Source organism: Panthera uncia, chromosome X (genome assembly GCF_023721935.1).
Source record: "Panthera uncia isolate 11264 chromosome X, Puncia_PCG_1.0, whole genome shotgun sequence".
In the NCBI taxonomy this organism is placed as follows: domain Eukaryota; kingdom Metazoa; phylum Chordata; class Mammalia; order Carnivora; family Felidae; genus Panthera; species Panthera uncia.
The window spans coordinates 16,650,753-16,669,181 of record NC_064817.1 but is presented as its reverse complement, the minus strand read 5'-3'; the positions used below and the strand labels follow the sequence as shown (position 1 = coordinate 16,669,181).

The window sequence follows — 18,429 nt, the reverse complement described above, 5'->3', positions numbered from 1 at the left end:
TGTTGCAAATGACAAAATTTCATTCTTTTTTATGGCTGAATAATATCCCATTGTGTATATATACCACTTCTTTATGCATTAGATAAATGGATAAATTTATCCATGAATGGATAAATCCATGAACACTTGGGTTGCTTCCATGTTTTAGCTATTGTAAATAATGCTGCAATAAACATAGGGGTGCCTTTATCTTTATGAATTAGTGTTTTCATATTCTTTGTGTAAATACTCAGTAGTGGAATTACTGGATCCTATGGTAATTGTATTTTTAATTTTTTGAGAAACCTCTATACTGTTTTCCACTGTGGCTGCACCAGTTTGCATTCCCACCAAGGGTGTGGGAGTGTTCCTTTTTTCCCACATCCTCACCAACACCTTTTGTTTCTTCTGTTGTTGATCTTAGCCATTCTGAGAGATGTAAGGTGATATCTCATTGTAATTTTGATTTGCATTTCCTTGATGGTAAGTGATGATGAGCATTTTTCATGTGATCATTGGCCATCTGGACATCTTTGGAAAAATGTCTGTTCATGTCTTCTCATTTTTTTTAATTGTTTTTTTTTTTTGGTGTTGAGTTTTATAAGTTCTTTATATATTTTGGATACTAACCTTTTGTTGGATATGTCATTGGCAAATATCTTCTCCCATTCAGTAGGTTGCCTTTTAGTTTTGTTGTTTCCTTCACTGTGTAGAAGCCTTTTATTTTGATGTAGTCCCAATAGTTCATTTTTGCTTTTTTTCCCCTTACCTCAGGGGGCATAGCTAGAAAGAACTTGCTATGGCCAATGTCACAGAAATTAGTGCCTCTGCTCTTTTCTAGGATTTTTATGGTTTAAGGTCTTACATTCAGGTCTTTAATCCCCCAAGGTGTTTTTTTCTATATTTATTTAGAAATCTATTTACATTATATTTATATCTAATTTATATTTATATATTTATATCTAAGAGTTATCTGTATTTCCTGAATGGTTTCCTAATCGGCGATGCTGAACATCTTCATGTGCATATTTGTGCATATATATATGTATATATATACATATACATATACATATACATATACATATACATATATATATGTCACTCTTTAGTGAAATGTCTCCTTAAGCCCTTTGCCAATTTTCTATTTGGATTTTTGGTATTCTTACTATTGAGTTTAGAGTTCCTAACTCATTTTGTATACAAATTCTTTGTTGAATAGGTGACCTGTAATATTTCTTCTCAGTCCCTAGAATGAGCCATAGCTTATCTTTCCAACCCCTTAACAGGAACTTTAGCACACCAGGTTTTTAATTTGAGGTCAAACTTGATAATTTTTCTGGATTAGAACTTTAGGGCTATATCTGAGAAAATCTTCACCTGACCCAAAGTCATATTTTGCAACAAAATTTTTATAGTTATATGTTTTACCTTTAGCTCTGTAATTCATTTTAGTGTCAACTTTTATATAATGTGTGAGGTCTGGCTCGAGTTTCACTTTTTGCCCCGATGCCTATCCAAGTGTTCCAAAACCATTTACTGAAAGGCTATCCATTCTCCACAATCAAAAATCTAGGTGTTGATCCTGTCACCAATACCAATTTTGATTACAATGGTTATATAATACTTAAAATTGAGTAATTTATTTTTCAAAATTGATGATCTATTCTTGTTTCTTTGCTCTTTAATATAAATTTAGAATCATATAGCCTGTGGCTATTAAAAAACCCCTGTGGGAATTTCTATATGAATTTCCTTATATATGTAGGGAGTCTTGAGAATTGACATTTTTACTGAGACTTCCAACCTATGAATACAGTATACAGTATGTGTCTCATTTATGTCATTTGATTTTCCACATCAGTGTTTTATAGTTTTCACATACTGATCCCATAGATATTTTGCTAAATTTATATGTAGGCAACTCACTACTTTTGGAGCAACTGTAAATTGTACATTTTTAATTTTGGTTTCCAGTTATTCATTGTTAGTATGTAGGAATACAATTAACTTTTGTGTGTGGACTTTGTATCCTACAACCTTACTATTTACTTACTAGTTCTAACATGTTTTGTAGATAGCTTGGAATTTTCTACACAGGGATATATATGATCTGCAAATAGGGGAAGTTTCGCTTTTTCATTCCAATCTCTAGTCCTTTTATTTCTTTTCTTGCCTACTGCACTGGATGTGACTTCCAAAAGATTATTAAATAGGAGAGGTGAGAGCAGATAGCATTACCGTATTCCCAGTCTTAGGAGAAAACCATTCAGTTTCTTAAGGGAAGTAGAAGTTTAGCTGTTCCTTTTTATATATGCTTTATATCACGTTCAGGTATTACCAATCTGTTGCTACACTTCTGAGAAGTTTTCTAATGAATGGGTACAGGATACCCATTCATTACCAATTACCAAATTACCAATTACCATTACCAAATGCTCTTTATACATTAACGGTTACAATCATATGATTTTCATTCTTTAACCCACTTATGAGGTGGACTACACTGATATAATTTTAAATCCATTTATGTATTTATTTTTAGAGAGAGAATGAGCGAGGGAGGTAGAAGAGAGAGAATCTTAAGCAGGCTCTAATGCAGGACTCTACCCCACGACCCTTGGATCATGACCTGAGCCAAAATCAAGAGTCAGGTGTTTACCTGAGCCAACCAAGCATCCCCATAGTGATTTATTTTTAAGTGTTAAAGGAGCCTTGTATACCTGGAATAAATCCCACTTTGTCACAGTGTATAATTTTATTTATATATGGTTGGCTTTGGTTTACCAATATTTTGTGGAGGATTTTAACTTGTAGGTTAACAAGTTAACATGTAAATTCATGAGAAACGTTGGTCTGTAGTTTTCTTTTTTTTGTGGTCTTCATCGAGTATTGGGATCAGGATCATGATCATCTCATAAACTGAGATGGAAGATTACCTACTTATCCTTTTTCTGGAACAGACTGTGTAGAATTGGTGTTATTGCCTCTTTAAATATATAGAGTTCACCATGGAAATCATCTGGGCCTGGACCTTTTATACCCCACCACACAAGGTTTCTAAGTATAATTCAATGTCTTTAATACTTACAGGATTATTCAGAGTATCTATCTGATCTTAGGTAAGTTTTGATAGTTGGTGTTTTTCAAGGAATTGTAATTGGTCGATTTAATCTAAGCTGTCAAATTTATGTATAAAGAATTATTTGTAGTATTCCTTTATGATCCTTTTATTTTGACTGACTTCTCCATTGTGTTTCTGTTTTCAGTTTCAATGATTTTTGATCTTTTGTCATTATTACTCACCCTCTTCTGCTTGCTTTGGGCTTATTTTTTTTCTTATTTTTCCATTTTCTTTTATTTTATTGTAAGAATACTTAACACAAGATTACCCTCTTTACAAAACCTTAAATGTACAAGAAAATATTGTTAACTACAAGTACAATAAAAACTACGGGTTAACTACGGTGTAATATTTTATAGAAGACCTCTAGGACTTTTTCATCTTGCTTAACTGAAAATTTACACACAATGATTAGCAATTACTTTCCTATTCTCTTAAGATGGAAACTTAGCTGATTGATGAGATCTCTTTTCTGATATAAGCATTCAGTCCTATGCACATCTCTTTCATCACTGCTTTATCTGTGTGCCACAAAAATTATGATTTGTTCTCTTCTCATTGTTTAACATATTTTTTTTTACTTCCCTTGAGACTTCGTCTTTTATCCATGGATTACTTAGAAGTGTGTAGTTTGATTTCTAGTTTGATTCCATTGTAGTTATAGAATACACTCTAACTGGATTTTAATTCTCTTAAATTGTGTTTAAGTATGCTTTATGAGGCAGATATTGTCTATCTTGGAGAATATGCCAATGGGCACGTAAAAATAATTTGTATTCTGCTCTTGTTGGATTACTCTAAAGATGTCAATTATATAATGTTGTTTGGTGATGATATTCAGTTCTTCTAATTCTTACTGACTTTATGTCTGGTAGTTTTATTAATTTTGAGAGAGTGGATAGGAAGTATCCGATTATACCTGTGGATTTGCCTTTTTCTTCTTGTTCTATCAATTTTTACTTCATGTACTCTGAAACTCTGTTGTTTGGTACATACATCTTATCAGCAATTTCTGTTTCCTCTTTTTTCAAATGTCTATATGCTCATCTCTTCCATTTTGATATTAAAAATATGCATGTAATATTCACATAGTACACATCAATACTCTGCTTCTCTCATATGTTTGCTGCAAGTATTTATTTTTTCCAGTTTGTCATCTGTCTTATACTTTGACACATTTTTCAGTTTTATGTAGAAGTTAATTAGTATGTTCATTTGTATTTTATTCCATATTTAAAACACTTAAGTCTTTGTACATCTAGCAATTATTTTTTGTCTATATTTTCTATAATTTTCTTATGGATTTGTTTTCCACTTAAATAAATTATATACTTAAAATGCTTTAGTAAACAAAAGGTAGTGTTTTATTATTATTTTCCAAAGACTTTACCTAGTGTCCCAATACTATTTGTTAAATGAGTCTTTCTTTTGTCAGTGGTTTTAACATATTGTTTTCTAAGTGATTCTATATAGCACAGCCTAATATGGGCTGTCTTCCACTAATCTATATTCCAAAACTCAGTATATTTTTCATCATAATTTACTAAAACAGAAAGAGACATTAAGAATTCAATTGGAAAAAATGTATGTAATTTATTAATCTATGTTCTCAGTTAAAAACAAATTAACCTCTTTGTGAGGAACCAACTTTAAAAAATCTATTCTCGGGGCGCCTGGGTGGCGCAGTCGGTTAAGCGTCCGACTTCAGCCAGGTCACGATCTCGCGGTCCATGAGTTCGAGCCCCGCGTCGGGCTCTGGGCTGATGGCTCGGAGCCTGGAGCCTGTTTCCGATTCTGTGTCTCCCTCTCTCTCTGCCCCTCCCCCGTTCATGCTCTGTCTCTCTCTGTCCCAAAAATAAATAAAAAACGTTGAAAAAAAAAATAAAAAAAAAATCTATTCTCATGATAGTTTTCTAAAATGGATTGTAGAGATATTTATTGCATAGGTGTATCTAAATTTACTACAACTCATTAAACTGTACACCTAAAACAGGTGAATTTTACAGAACGTAAATTAGGTCTCATTAAAACCATTTTTTAAAAAATATGTAAAATATAACACTTCTAAGACAAAATCATTAAAAAATAACTAAAGGCCATTTTTACTGCACTGAAGCATACAAATTGGCATTTTAATTAAGAATTCAAAATGCTCTGGCATGAGTACAAAGAGTTTGGGTTCCTAGGTTTGAAAAGGTCAAAGTCTGTTAATAAAATTTTAAAACTTCATTCAAAAGTGATAAGATGAAATACAGCATGGTTTTTCCCATAAATGTGATCTTCAAAATATATAAAACGAAGAATCTATTTGATGGCAGAATGCCTGTAGCAAACTGAATTCTAAGGCGTTTTCCGCTTTCTTGACCATTCACATTTCATGTAACACAAGCTTCTTGCTCAAGATTAAATGTCAAAAAATCTGGGGGAAAAACTCTAAACATAAACCAAAGAAAACACTGATTTTCTCTTTTAGTGAATTCCCCTAAAGTTTTTATTTCAAAGGCAAATCATGTACAACCATACTAAAGAACTATTCTTATTGTGAAGATATTAATGTTTGGTATGATGATTTTTGGCTATACACATACATAAATAAATGAAGAATGACAGACAGGGTTCCAATCTTTGTGAGTTACCAAAGATGATTACTCCATCATGACTTAAAGATCATCTGAGATACAGAAACAGATCTTTGTAGAGTAAATGAGCATGATGAGTTCATAAACAAAACATAAAAAAAAAAGAGAGAAATTTATTCTTCAGTCTGGAAAAAAAAAAAAACAAGCTAGAGCTCAGCCTACTTAAAAAAAGAACATAGTGGGGCGCCTGGGTGGCTCAGTCGGTTAAGCGGCCGACTTCGGCTCAGGTCATGATCTCGCGGTCCGTGAGTTCGAGCCCCGCATCGGGCTCTGTGCTGACAGCTCAGAGCCTGGAGCCTGTTTCAGATTCTGTGTCTCCCTCTCTCTGACCCTCCCCCGTTCATGCTCTGTCTCTCTCTGTCTCAAAAATAAATAAACGTTAAAAAAAGAACATAGTGACTCCAAGTAAAGGAAATTAAATTCCTGGCAGGAAAGCTTCTTGAGGCCAGAAAGTTAAAAAGAAATTCTTGGCTCATTAATAAATGGCCACTACAGGAACTATCCTATTTAGAACTTAAAAGTTAAACAACTGTTCCTCTTAAATCATCATATAGATAATACAATGCTTATACCTCTTGCAAATGCAAACGTTGATGACCCTCTAAGACAGTATTCTTTATATGTTCTTTTCAAACAAAAGTATTACATTTATGGAAAAGTTATTAATGGTTCAGAAATGCTAAGCAAATTAGAAGCCAATAAGGAAAGTTAATAAGCTAAGAAGTTAAAAAGGACATCTGGAATGCCTTACTATTTCTCAGGCTGGCACTGCTGAGCCTGAGGGGCAGTCCGTGAACAGCAGCAGTGCTAACATTAGTGCTTCTCTCTGGAACAAGTACCAAGTGAGAGCAGTGAGCACAGGAGAGGAAAGAAGACCAAACAATGGGCCACAGTATGTGGTACTGTTTGTGGTAGTTCGGTTTTTATAATTTTTTTCCTGGTATAGAATTCATTTTTGTCCTATAGTTTCCCATCATGAAAGAAATCAGTTCAACTATTTTTTTAGATAAGGCTAAAGATTTCAAAGAAAATATTTTTTCCTTATCACCCTACTCTTACGCTTTAAACATTTAAAAGGTTTTCAATGATATAAAAAGATATCTCATTGATCACTTCAAAACAGAATGGTCTTGAAAGGTATTTTAGAAACATTAGAATTATATATTAATACTAAAAATGAGAGAAAATAATAAACTTTCAATATAAATAGCAAAATAAACTTTTTCTATAAATAATACTTAGAATACTGTTAATGATGTTACTGTACATCGTGATACATACAGTAATCCATAAACCCGCAAGTATAGATTGACTTGGCAAAGCCATATAAAACTGTAGGAAAGATGAGGTGTGAAGAACAGTGGGATTCAGGTTAAAAATAGACAAGTAAACCATGCATTGAAAATAAACAGTAAAGCTACCAAATGTGATTCATGTCTGAAGCTTTTCCTCTGGAAAAGCCTGATGCTTCATTCAAGTTAATATTTAAAATGGGAGAAAAAAAGCAATTTTGTCACCATTCGATTTTATATGATTTAACAAATGTAGGGGTGCGTGGGTGGTTCAGTAGGTTAAGTGTCAGACTTCGCCCCAGGTCATGATCTCATGGTTCTGAGCTCGAGTCCCACTTTGGGCTCTGTGCTGACAGCTCAGAGCCTGGAGCCTGCTTGGGATTCCGTGTGTGTGTGTGTGTGTGTGTGTGTGTGTGTCTGCCCCTCCCATACTTGTGCTCTGTCTCTCTCTCTCTCTCTCTCTCTCAAAAATAAAGAAACATTAAAGAAAAATTTTTAAGAAGAAATGTAAGGACCTGGTTTTTAAAAATGAATTTTATTTGAATGAAAGCTCCACTGAAATTGAAGTTTTTGTGAATTGCAAACATTTTTTCTGTAACTTTTAATTCTTAAACATTCAAAAGGTTTTCAACGATTTAAAAGATATCTCACTGAGGACTTCAAAGTAGAATGTGAACTACACTTTATACAAATAAAAATTCTATATAGTGATTTTTAAGTATCTAGGCAAAAAAAAGAGAAAAATTGCACTCTTGTTCAGCACTTGAAGAGCAACACCAAAATGAAAATAAATGTTTATTTATGCAGCATTTCTAAGAATAACTTCCTCAAAGTTTCTGAGAATTAGTCAACATTCGAAAGAAGATGTAGCATGACAAAGGAAAATCACAAATGAGAAACAAGAAGCACTTTGGTATCAGACAAAAATAGATTCAAATTTTAATTTTCATGCTAGATGAATGACTTTAGGCAAATTACTTACTGTTTCATATGTAAAATGGAGATAATGATACCTGCCTTATGAGAATTCAATGAGTTGATATATAGAAAGCATCTAGTTCAGTATCTACAAATATATTAAAGATTTTCACCTATTGTTTCTTTTCCTTTTTCCCCCTTAAAGTGATACAAAAAAAATTGTAATAAACCCATATCATATTGCTGTGCATGCAAGTTCTCCCCAAATGCAAAAAAATTTTTGATGAAAAAATATATATCACTGTTTCTTTAAATTAAAATAAATCTACATCAACAGATCAAAATATTAAGAATTTTTGGTCAACATCATTTCTATGGAATTTTATAATTAAATACCTAAGTTTTATGTTCTTCAAAAGCAAACAAAAATAAACAAGGCACAGTCTTACATTTTATAAAGAAAGCATAAAGAGATTAGTTTTGTTCTAGAACTTAAAAATATTAACTGAATTTATTTAGAGAAGAGGCAGGGAGTTAAATCATGATTCTATAAGTAATTAACAAATGTTGTTAGTGTTCATTCTTTGATATTATTTAGAAGAAAATAAGTTGGATATATTGCTCACATAGCTTTGGTGAACAAGGTCAATGAATTATAGAATATTAGTGCTTAGAAGAGAACTTCAAATTCTGCAGGTTTTACATCCTATTCTAGAAAGAAAATAAAAACAGAAGTTAATGTTCAAGATTACCCAGGACTAGAGGGAGAGCTGAAATTCAACTCTTTCTCAGCCTTCTACTCCTCTGCACTATTTCATGATACATTTTGGCTGGGACTCAAAATAATGGTAATTTAGAACACTGCTCTTGTGGCTATTCTAGCAATGATATGTGTTTTGTTTCCTGTGTAGCTTGTAGGACATAATGAAACAAGAGGACATGTGAAGTGTTGTCTTGTGTTCTTGTTGCTACCTAGAAAACATTTTTTTTCTTTGAAAGGAATAAAAATATAATTTAAATACAAACCCACTAATAATCTCTGACAAAAGTCTGGGTTACTTGTCAGGAAAACAAACAGCCTAAACATTTCACCTGGCATAGTTACAGATAAAGTTCTATTACATTTAAATTGATTTCAGGACCTTCTGAAATTTAGCCAAGGAACAGTTAAGATATTCATACAATCCATGGCAGAGGAGGAAGCAAAGTTAAGCTCCCAAATAAAGAAGTAACCATTCATCATTTACCTTTCCTCTTTCCTAGCACCACTAAGGGATTAAGAATTTATGAAAAGGGGAAGTTAATATTACACAAAACTATTCCAAACTACATACCATTTCAAAGAAAAATGTCTTCAAAGAGGAGATCTCACTTACTTTTTTTTAAAACAAAATTAACGTTTATTTATTTTTGAAAGAGAGAGAAATAGAATGTGAGTGAGCAAGGGGCAGAGACAGGGAGACAGAATCGGAAGCAGGCTGCAGGCTCTGAGCTGTCAGCACAGAGCCTGATGAGGGGCTCAAACTCAGGAACCTTGAGATCATGACTTGAGCTGAAGTCTGAAGCTTAAACAACTGACCCACCCAGGCGCCCCATAGAAGAGTTCTCACTTTTAACTCATAACCAACTCACGTATTCCAGTTTTCATGACTTCTAAATAAAACCACTAAACTGGACAACACATATATCCTGATTCCCTCATGCAGCACACACTTTCAGTCCTTACCCTACCTAATCACTTAGCAGCATTTGATCTTACAGACCTCTTCCTTTTCCCCATAAAACTCTTTACTTCCATCTTAAATGTTCTCACTACTCACACAAAAAAAGGTGATGGATGTATTAACTAATCCTACTGCAGTAATCATTTCACAATATATATGTGTATCAAATCACCATGTTGTACACCTTAAACTTACACAGTTATATGTCAATTACAGCTCAATAAAGTTGGAAAAAAAAACCAATACTGAAATCTCAAAAAAAAAACCCACAAAAATTTAAGAAAACCTCTTTGTTCCCTTGGCTTCCATGACCCCACTCTCGTTTAATTCTCTCCTACCTTTTCGGTTATGCCTTCTCATTTTTTTCCACAAGCAGCATTTCTACTCAACCTTTAGTTGTTGGTGGTTCACAAAGTTGAACCACCCTATCACTCCCTATCCCAGTTCTCTTCTTTTACTCAAAATATTTATTGAGCACCCACTACAGGCCAGGAACTCTTCTAGATAATTCTGACAGCAGTGAACAAATCAGATGAATATCCCTGCTCTCTTGAAGCATACATCATATAATCAGACAGAAACAATAATATATAAGTAAATTATATAGTCTTAGAAGGGTATAAGTGTTATGGAACACAAATGGAGCAGGATAAAAGGAATCCATTCTAAAAATCTCCTTAAACCACCATATTAATATATCCATGACTTTATCATCTCTATTTTAACTATTCCCAAATCTCTATTGATCATATATCTTTTCTGAGCAGCAATACTCTAAAGACCTTTGCACAATTTATCATGCCTGACACTCAATTCAACATTCATCTTCCACCATAACCTGTTCCTCCTACATTGATAATGGCATCAACATCAACTGGGCTAGCCAAGCCAGATACCTAGATGTCTCCCATAGTCTCTAGATCTTACCTGTCCAGGAGTCTTATTTGTCTGCATAAATATCTCTGACATTATTCCATCTTCACTGCTGTTCCTCTAATTAAAAACTTCAGTAAAGAGCAGGATCAACTCTGTAGTCAGATGCCTGGACTGAATCATGGTTCCACCACTTACTTGCCATTTGGTTTTGAATTTAACTTCTATAAGTGCTAGTTGTCCTATCTATGAAATGAAGACAACGCTCCTAGGATTGCTTTGATTAAATGAGTGTGGCTGGAGGTATTAGCATCAGAATCATCAACATGATTAACTGATGTAGCAGCAGCATGATTAATTCCTAAAATAGCCTCTTAAGTTAGTTTTCCTTCTTCCACCCTTACTCTTCTTTAATTTTTCCTAAAACTACAGTTCTAGTAATTATCAAAATCCACAGGTCTAAACACAATGACCCTAAACAGGTTCCCAAGGCCTTCAGCATAAGTCCAAGTGCCTTAGCATGGCAAAAAAATTTTTTTCTCCTTCTTTCCTCTTTAAAACTTAAGCTTGTTAAAGGATCATCATTATAGTCAAGCCAGCCTGGACCTGAACTTTTCTGTGAAAGATCTTCAAAATATAAACTTCAGTTTCCTTTTTCAATTTACAGTCTTAGCAGATGATTTTAAAGTTATCATAATATTGTCTTTTTTTCCTTCCAAGTACATATTTCATTTTTACGGTCAAAATGTTAAATGGTCTTTGATTTAATCAATCATCGTGGTATGATGGAATACAAAATAAGCATTGTGAAAACCTTTGCAGCAATGAAAGCCAAACAGATTATTTAAATTATTTCCTTCAGGCTTTTTATCATGTTTTCTCTTTCTATGAAACAAACACAAAACACCATTGATTGACTTCATGGATTTTTATGCATGCGTTTGTATGTGTTTTTTGTATGTGTGTATGCACTCATATGTGTTTGTAGCTTAACTGGCATTTACTAAAAGCATCTTCCTACATGATAAAAATAACGTTACCATAAAAAATTATGTAATACAATAAAATGTGAGAAACTATCGTAGTGTTTAAGAAGCTTTTTGTATGTTTTTATAAACAGCCATATCTGCCACAAAAAGTAACAACATTCTCTAATTATTCTTTTTATTAATATATTTCACAAGTACCAGTGTAAAAAATATATATAATGAAATTTACTAAATACAAATATTGAGACCGAGCAAATTCACAATTATAGAGCAGATGATAGTTTAAGAAGATATAACAAAAATTGAGTATGTGTTCTTTACACTTTCTAATTAGTGAGAAGCCTTCTGAAACAAATATATTACACTGCTTAAGGACTAAGCCATATGTTAAATATATTTTACCTACAGATCATTATGAAACTTGTAGAATTTATATATTTAAAATGTAACCAATTTAATCAGTTGATAAATGTAGTTTAGACAATGATGAGAATTAAATTTTAATCATGTCATAATGCAAAAGAAACACGCTGTCCACCAATTAATTGTCAAAAAGCTAATAACACAGAGCTTAGTATTAAGATCTGGATTTGTTATCATCATGCTGTATGTTATTATTAATATATATAAATTTAGATAATATAGAATAAAGTTAAATTATCTTAACTTTTACTTTAAAAATACAAATACTTTATTTATAAAATAAGGCCTCATACTTTTAAAAAGCCAAAATGTTATATATAATATATATCTTACTGACATTTACTCAAGAAAGAATTCTGGTAAAATTTTATATTGCTGGAGTTTCTTATGAGAGATAAAATGTATTTTAAAATTTGGTTATGTAACCATTATAACATAGTACATACCTCTTACACCAAAATTCTAAAAATGAAAATAAAGAGCTTAATTTTTTAAATTATAATTTGTTTTACCATTACAATGTTTAATCACATATTCAATTTTAATCTTTTTCATTTTATAACATGAAAACTTTTGTTATTTTATGTGTTCCAAGACAAATAAAAACTAAACTAGAAAAAAAATCTAAAACTATGTTTATGATATCTAAGATTGTGCAATGTGAGTAATAACAAAGAATGAATAAAGCAAGGGTAAGAAGACATGCAATGCAATCTATGAAAGTGTCAGTGTCTAATTACCTATTTAAAACAGCAAATAGAATCCTAATGGTCACTTCCTTAAATATGACCAATTAATTCAAAGAATAAAGAAAATTAGGAGACAAAACAGTTCTATAAATCTTGTTATGACAGGCGAAAATGACTTTGCTTATAAAGCAGTTAAGGTATTCTGAAAGTGTCAGGGACTAATTATTAATTGGCTACGTAGATATAAAACTTTACAAACAATTAATGTCTATTTGATGATACCCTTATATTGTGGTGAATCATAATTAGACACTCGTCACTTGATATTCCTCTACCTGTCCAATCCTTTCACAAGAATACATGAAATAATGTTATATTCAGGCTAGTACCTGAGGAGGATTACTTATGAAACATGTGGAAGATTTTACCTGTCCAACCAGGCAAGCAGACTCTTGGCTGCTCCTATCAGGTCCACAACTGAAGTCAAAAAGTCATTTGGCAACTTTCGGCTGGTTCTCCCATCATAATGGCCACTCCTTCTCCTCCCTGTTATAAAATTCTGTAGATTTTTGGCAGATGCATTCAACTTGTGAGAAAGGGTTTTTAGATTCTCTGTTTCCAAGCCATAATTCTGAATTATAAAAAGAGAGAAAACAAATAAACTTGAATTCAGTATTACATTCATTCACTAAAATATTTACTGAGTACATTACTATGTACAGGTAACAAAATTAGTATTTAGAATTACAAATGACTAAGATAGTATTCCTGGCCTAGCAGAACCCACAGTTAAGTGAGGATCTGGGGAAATGTCAGATAAACAAATCACAATAAAATGTGTTAGGTGCTAATAAGAACAAGCAAAGATGAGGGCATTATATCTTGGAATTCTGCCATGCAAGAAAGAAAGATCATTAAGACACATAAATGTTTTTCTTTTAAACGAAGTCCATTTAATTGTGAAATTCATTTTTATCAATAATTATCTTTAGTATCTATTCTATTAGCACATGCATAGTCATGAATGTAGATGCTATTAAAAATTCTGTAGTCTCAAAGTGAGTAAAGAAAGCACAACTCAACTATAAAATGAAAAAGCAAGAAATAAATCATATCCAATATAGCTTTATTCTGTGTCCTCTCCATGACTCACATAAAAAATTTCTTCTATAATATGGTACAAGAAAAAAATGATTCCTTAGTGAAACCAATAAACTTTCTCCTTTTTATAACAGAAATTATGAAACTAAACTTATTTTTATTTTTGTCATGGTTACATTAGCTCACAAATATGAAGCATATCTAAAGCAGTCATACTGATTTTTTGCTAAGTATGTTTTCTTACTTTCCTCGGTCTCACTTTGAATTTCTAGTAATATTTATTATTTCACCATAAATATTGCCTATATATTAATGTGGAAAGAAGTTATATGAATAAATATTTATAAATAAGCATTTTTTCTTTTTACTGCATTCAATAGGATATACTATAAGACCTCCACAAATAAACTTTAGGGAAAGATTTCATGAATTACAATTAATTTCTTTTTTACATTTTATTTATTTTTGATAGAGACAGAGCACAAGTGGGGGAGGGGCAGAGAGAGACAGAGACACAGAATCCGAAGCAGGCTCCAGGCTCCGAGCTGTCAGCACAGAGCCTGACACAGGGCTTGAACCCACAAACTGTGAGATCATGACCTGAGCCAAAGTTGGATGCTCAACCGACTGAGCCACCCAGGTGCCCCAGTTACAATTAAATTTTAAAACAGCTAATTGTGACTTGTAAAACATCTCCAAAAATAGCTTGTTAACCTGCCCAAAGGATGACCTTGATCAAACTATTCAGCAGCATGTACATTATTGTCACGTATAAATAAAAAATGTTATTTATTACCTTATAGAAAATCATAAGACCCAAAGAATTTTAGATAGCCTCTGAGGCCCAAATAAATTCTAAGTTTGACTTATGCTCCTTTTACAGTTGAGAACAATATGGCACAAAGAGATTCTCCCTTGTGTTTACAGAGCTTAGGGTAGACAGAGTTCAGAATGGAACTACAAGTCACCAGGCTATATGTGAGGGGATGCATAAGCAAAATGGGAGATAAAATACTAGGGGTATGAAAAAGGGAAGCAAATGGCAGAATAAATTTAGCTGTATTATTAAGTCAACAAGCACTGGGTACCTACTTGATATGAAATTTCGATTTATTTCTTCTATAGTAATTTAAGAAAAGAAACTTAGAGGAGAAAAAAGAGGTATCAGAGGAGTTTGCACACTTAAACATTAAATACCAAGTTATGTATGTTACCAGTGAAGATTTAATAGTGATACACGTCTGAATGTTCTTTGCTAAGAATTTAAGAACATTCCTTTTGGAGTCATGGGCTTGTTTTTTAAAAAAATAGTCTATTCAACATTCACCACTAAATATGAATTGCAATATTCTCTCAAGTAAAAAGGTTTTGTTTGCACAAATAAAACAACATTCTCTTCAGATTCTCTTGCATCTGAGTATGGATTATCTGTGAAGCATTTGGGAGATTTTGTCCAGTGTGTCAGTATATTAAGTAGGAAATCTTTTTATAAGGTTATTAAGGATATTCTCTAGTGGCTAGATAAGAACAACTTATAATTATATCGAATTATTTATTCACTTATTTGGCTTAAGACAACAGAAATTTATTTTCTTGAACTTTGGAGATCAGAAATCCAAAATCACTATCACTGGGCTGAAGTCACAATGTTGGCAGGTCCATGCTTCGTCCGGAGGCTCTAATCTTGTCTCTGACAGCATCTGGTAGTTGTTGTCATTCCTTGATTTGTGGCCATTATAACTCCTGTCTCTGCTCCTGAGATCACATGGCCACCTCTTCTGTGTGTGCCAAATCCCTCTGCCTCTCCCTCATTAGGACACTTGATTTTGGATTTAGAGCCCACAGGGATAATCACAAATAATCTCCCCTTGTAAAGATCTTTAATCACATCTGAATATGCACATTGCTCACTCTTTGGAGGAAGGATAAGGCCTTCTGCAAGTTGAAGGACATGTGCCGGTCCCCTTCAAAGCTCATTCCCAGCTGCCCTTTGGAGACTATATGAATTAAACTTAAATGATATATCTGAAGTGCTTTCCTGACGTATTTTTGGAAGTTTTCCCCTGTATTAAAGCATTTTCCTTGAAGTAGAAAAGTATTTTCATTTTTAATTTTTGTGTATTAATGATTTTCATGAAGAAATATTTGTTTACAAACACATTATGATAATTTTTTAGAGAAGCTCAATGATAGTAATAGTTCATTAGAGAGGAACCTAATCAGGCCCTGCCTGTGCTCCAGGGACTGTGGTAGGGGGTCTTCCAAGCTCTCAGTTCACCTCCCAATGGTCTAAGAGAGTCCAGACCTGGGAAGATGGCGGTGTAGGAAGACGCTGGACTCACCACGTCCTGCTGATCGCTTAGATTCCACCCACATCTGCCTAAATAACCCAGAAAAATGCCAGAAGACTAGCAAAATGCACCCTTGGGAGCCAAGCGTAGACAAGAGGCCCACGGAAGAGGGTAGGAAGGGCAGAGAGGCAGTGTGCACTACACAGACTGGCAGAGGCCAGCTGGGGTGGTGGAGGGGCAGCCCGCCCGGCAGGGCAGAGCCCCTGAAGTCTGGCTTGCAAAAGCAGAGGGGCTGGACTCCATGAGTTCCGACAGCCAGCAGGGCTTAACATCTGGAATGTTAAAAGTCAATAGCTCTGCTCTCAGAAAGCGGGAAAGGTGAGAGGATGCCAGGAGGGAGAGTGTTGAGCCCCAGAAGACAGAACTCAGCTCAGCAGGGGAACAAAGGAGCTGGCAAGCACCATGTCCCTCTCCCATTACCCAGCCAAAATTCCAAAGGCAACCAGTTCCCTTCACTGAACTTGCTTGCACTGTGCAAATGCCCAATGCTGTGCTTCTGTGGAGCCATCCCCCCGATGAGCCTGCCTCCCTCTCAGAGCTGCAGGGCCCCTCCCACAGGGGACCACCCTTGGCAAAGCAAGCTAAGCCAGCCCTGACCACCCCTGTGCACCTTGCCTATCCACTCCAGCTAATACACCATTGGCCAGATCTCATGGAAGCAGCACCACAAGCCTGGCAGTGAGCAAGCAGCCCAGAAAGGGGTCACACCACTCCACAGTGAGTCCTGCCCCTGGGAGAGGGGAAGATAAGGTACACACCAGTCTGACTGTGGCCGCAGCAGTGGGCTAGGGGCAGACACTGGGTCTGACTGCAGCCCCGCCCACCAACACAAGTTACTCCCAACAGCACAGGGGAAGTACCCTGCAGTTTGGAACTACCGCAGGGACTACCCAAAATGACTAAACAGAAGAATTCTCCTCAAAAGAAACTCCAGGAAGTAGCGACAGCTAATGAATTGATCAAAAACGACTTAAGCAATATAATGGAACAAGAATTTAGAATAATAGTCATAAAATTAATCACTGGGCTTGAAAAAAGCATAGAGGACAGCAGAGAATCTATTGCTACAGAGATCAAGGGACTAAGAAATACTTGTGAGGAGCTAAACAATGCTATAAATGAGGGGCAAAATAAAATGGAGGTGGCCATAGCACAGATTGAAGAGGCAGAAGAGAGAATAGGTGAATTAGAAGATAAAATTATGGAAAAAGAGGAAGCTGAGAAAAAGAGAGATAAAAAATCCAGGAGTATGAGGGGAGAATTAGAGAACTAAGTGATGCAATCAAATGGAACAATATCTGTATCATAGGAATTCCAGAAGAAGAAGAAGAGAGAAAGGGGCTGAAGGTGTACTTGAACAAATCATAGTTGACAACTTCCCTGATCTGGGGAAAGAAAAAGGCAATGAAATCCAAGAGGCACAGAGAACTCCCTTCAGACATAACTTGAATCGATCTTCTGCACGACACATCATAGTGAAACTGGCAAAATACAAGGATAAAGAGAGAATTCTGAAAGTAGCTAGGGGTAAACAGGCTCTAACTTACAAAGGTAGACACATAACAATAGTAGCAGACCTATTTACTGAAACTTGGAAGGCCAGAAAGGAATGGCAGGAAATCTTCAATGTGACGAACAGAAAAAAAAAGCAGCTGAGAATCCTTTATTCAGCAAGTCTGTCATTCAGAATAGAACGAGAGATAAAGGTTTTCCGAACGAACAAAAACTGAAGAAATTCATCGTCAGTAAACCATCCCTACAAAAGATCCTAAGGGGGATTCTGCGAGTGAAATGTTTCAAGGACCAGAAAGTACCAGAGACATCACCACAAGCATGAAACCTACAGACATCACAATGACTCTAAACCCATATCTTTCCGTAATAACACTGAATGTAAATGGACTAAATGCTCCAACCAAAAGACATAGGGTATCAGAATGGATAAAAAAAACAAGACCCATCTATTTGCTGTCTACAAGAGACTCATTTTAGACCTGAGGACACCTTCAGATTGAAAGTGAGGGGATGGAGAACTATCTATCATGCTACTGGAAGTCAAAAGGAAGCTGGAGTAGCCATACTTATATCAGACAAACTAGATTTTAAAGGCTGTAACAAGAGATGAAGAAGGGCATTATATAAGAATTACAGGGTCTATCCATCAGGAAGAGCTAACAATAATAAATGTCTATGCACTGAATATGGGAGCCCCCAAATATATAAAACAATTCATCACAAACATAAGCAACTTTATTGACAAGAATGTGGTAATTGCAGGGGACTTTAATACCCCACTTACAACAATGGATAGATCAGCTAGACACAGGATC

General features: G+C 34.5%; 1 protein-coding gene across 4 annotated transcripts in view; it reads right to left on the bottom strand.

The window, feature by feature from the left end:
* Nucleotides 1–18,429, bottom strand: part of CNKSR2 (connector enhancer of kinase suppressor of Ras 2) — a 301,223-nt gene that overhangs the window by 202,152 nt on the left and 80,642 nt on the right. For all 4 annotated transcript variants that reach the window (XM_049643574.1, XM_049643575.1, XM_049643576.1 and 1 more), the window contains exon 3: nucleotides 13,076–13,278. In XM_049643574.1, coding sequence (XP_049499531.1) covers nucleotides 13,076–13,278 — 203 coding nt within the window. The remainder of the gene's footprint in view (nucleotides 1–13,075; nucleotides 13,279–18,429) is intronic.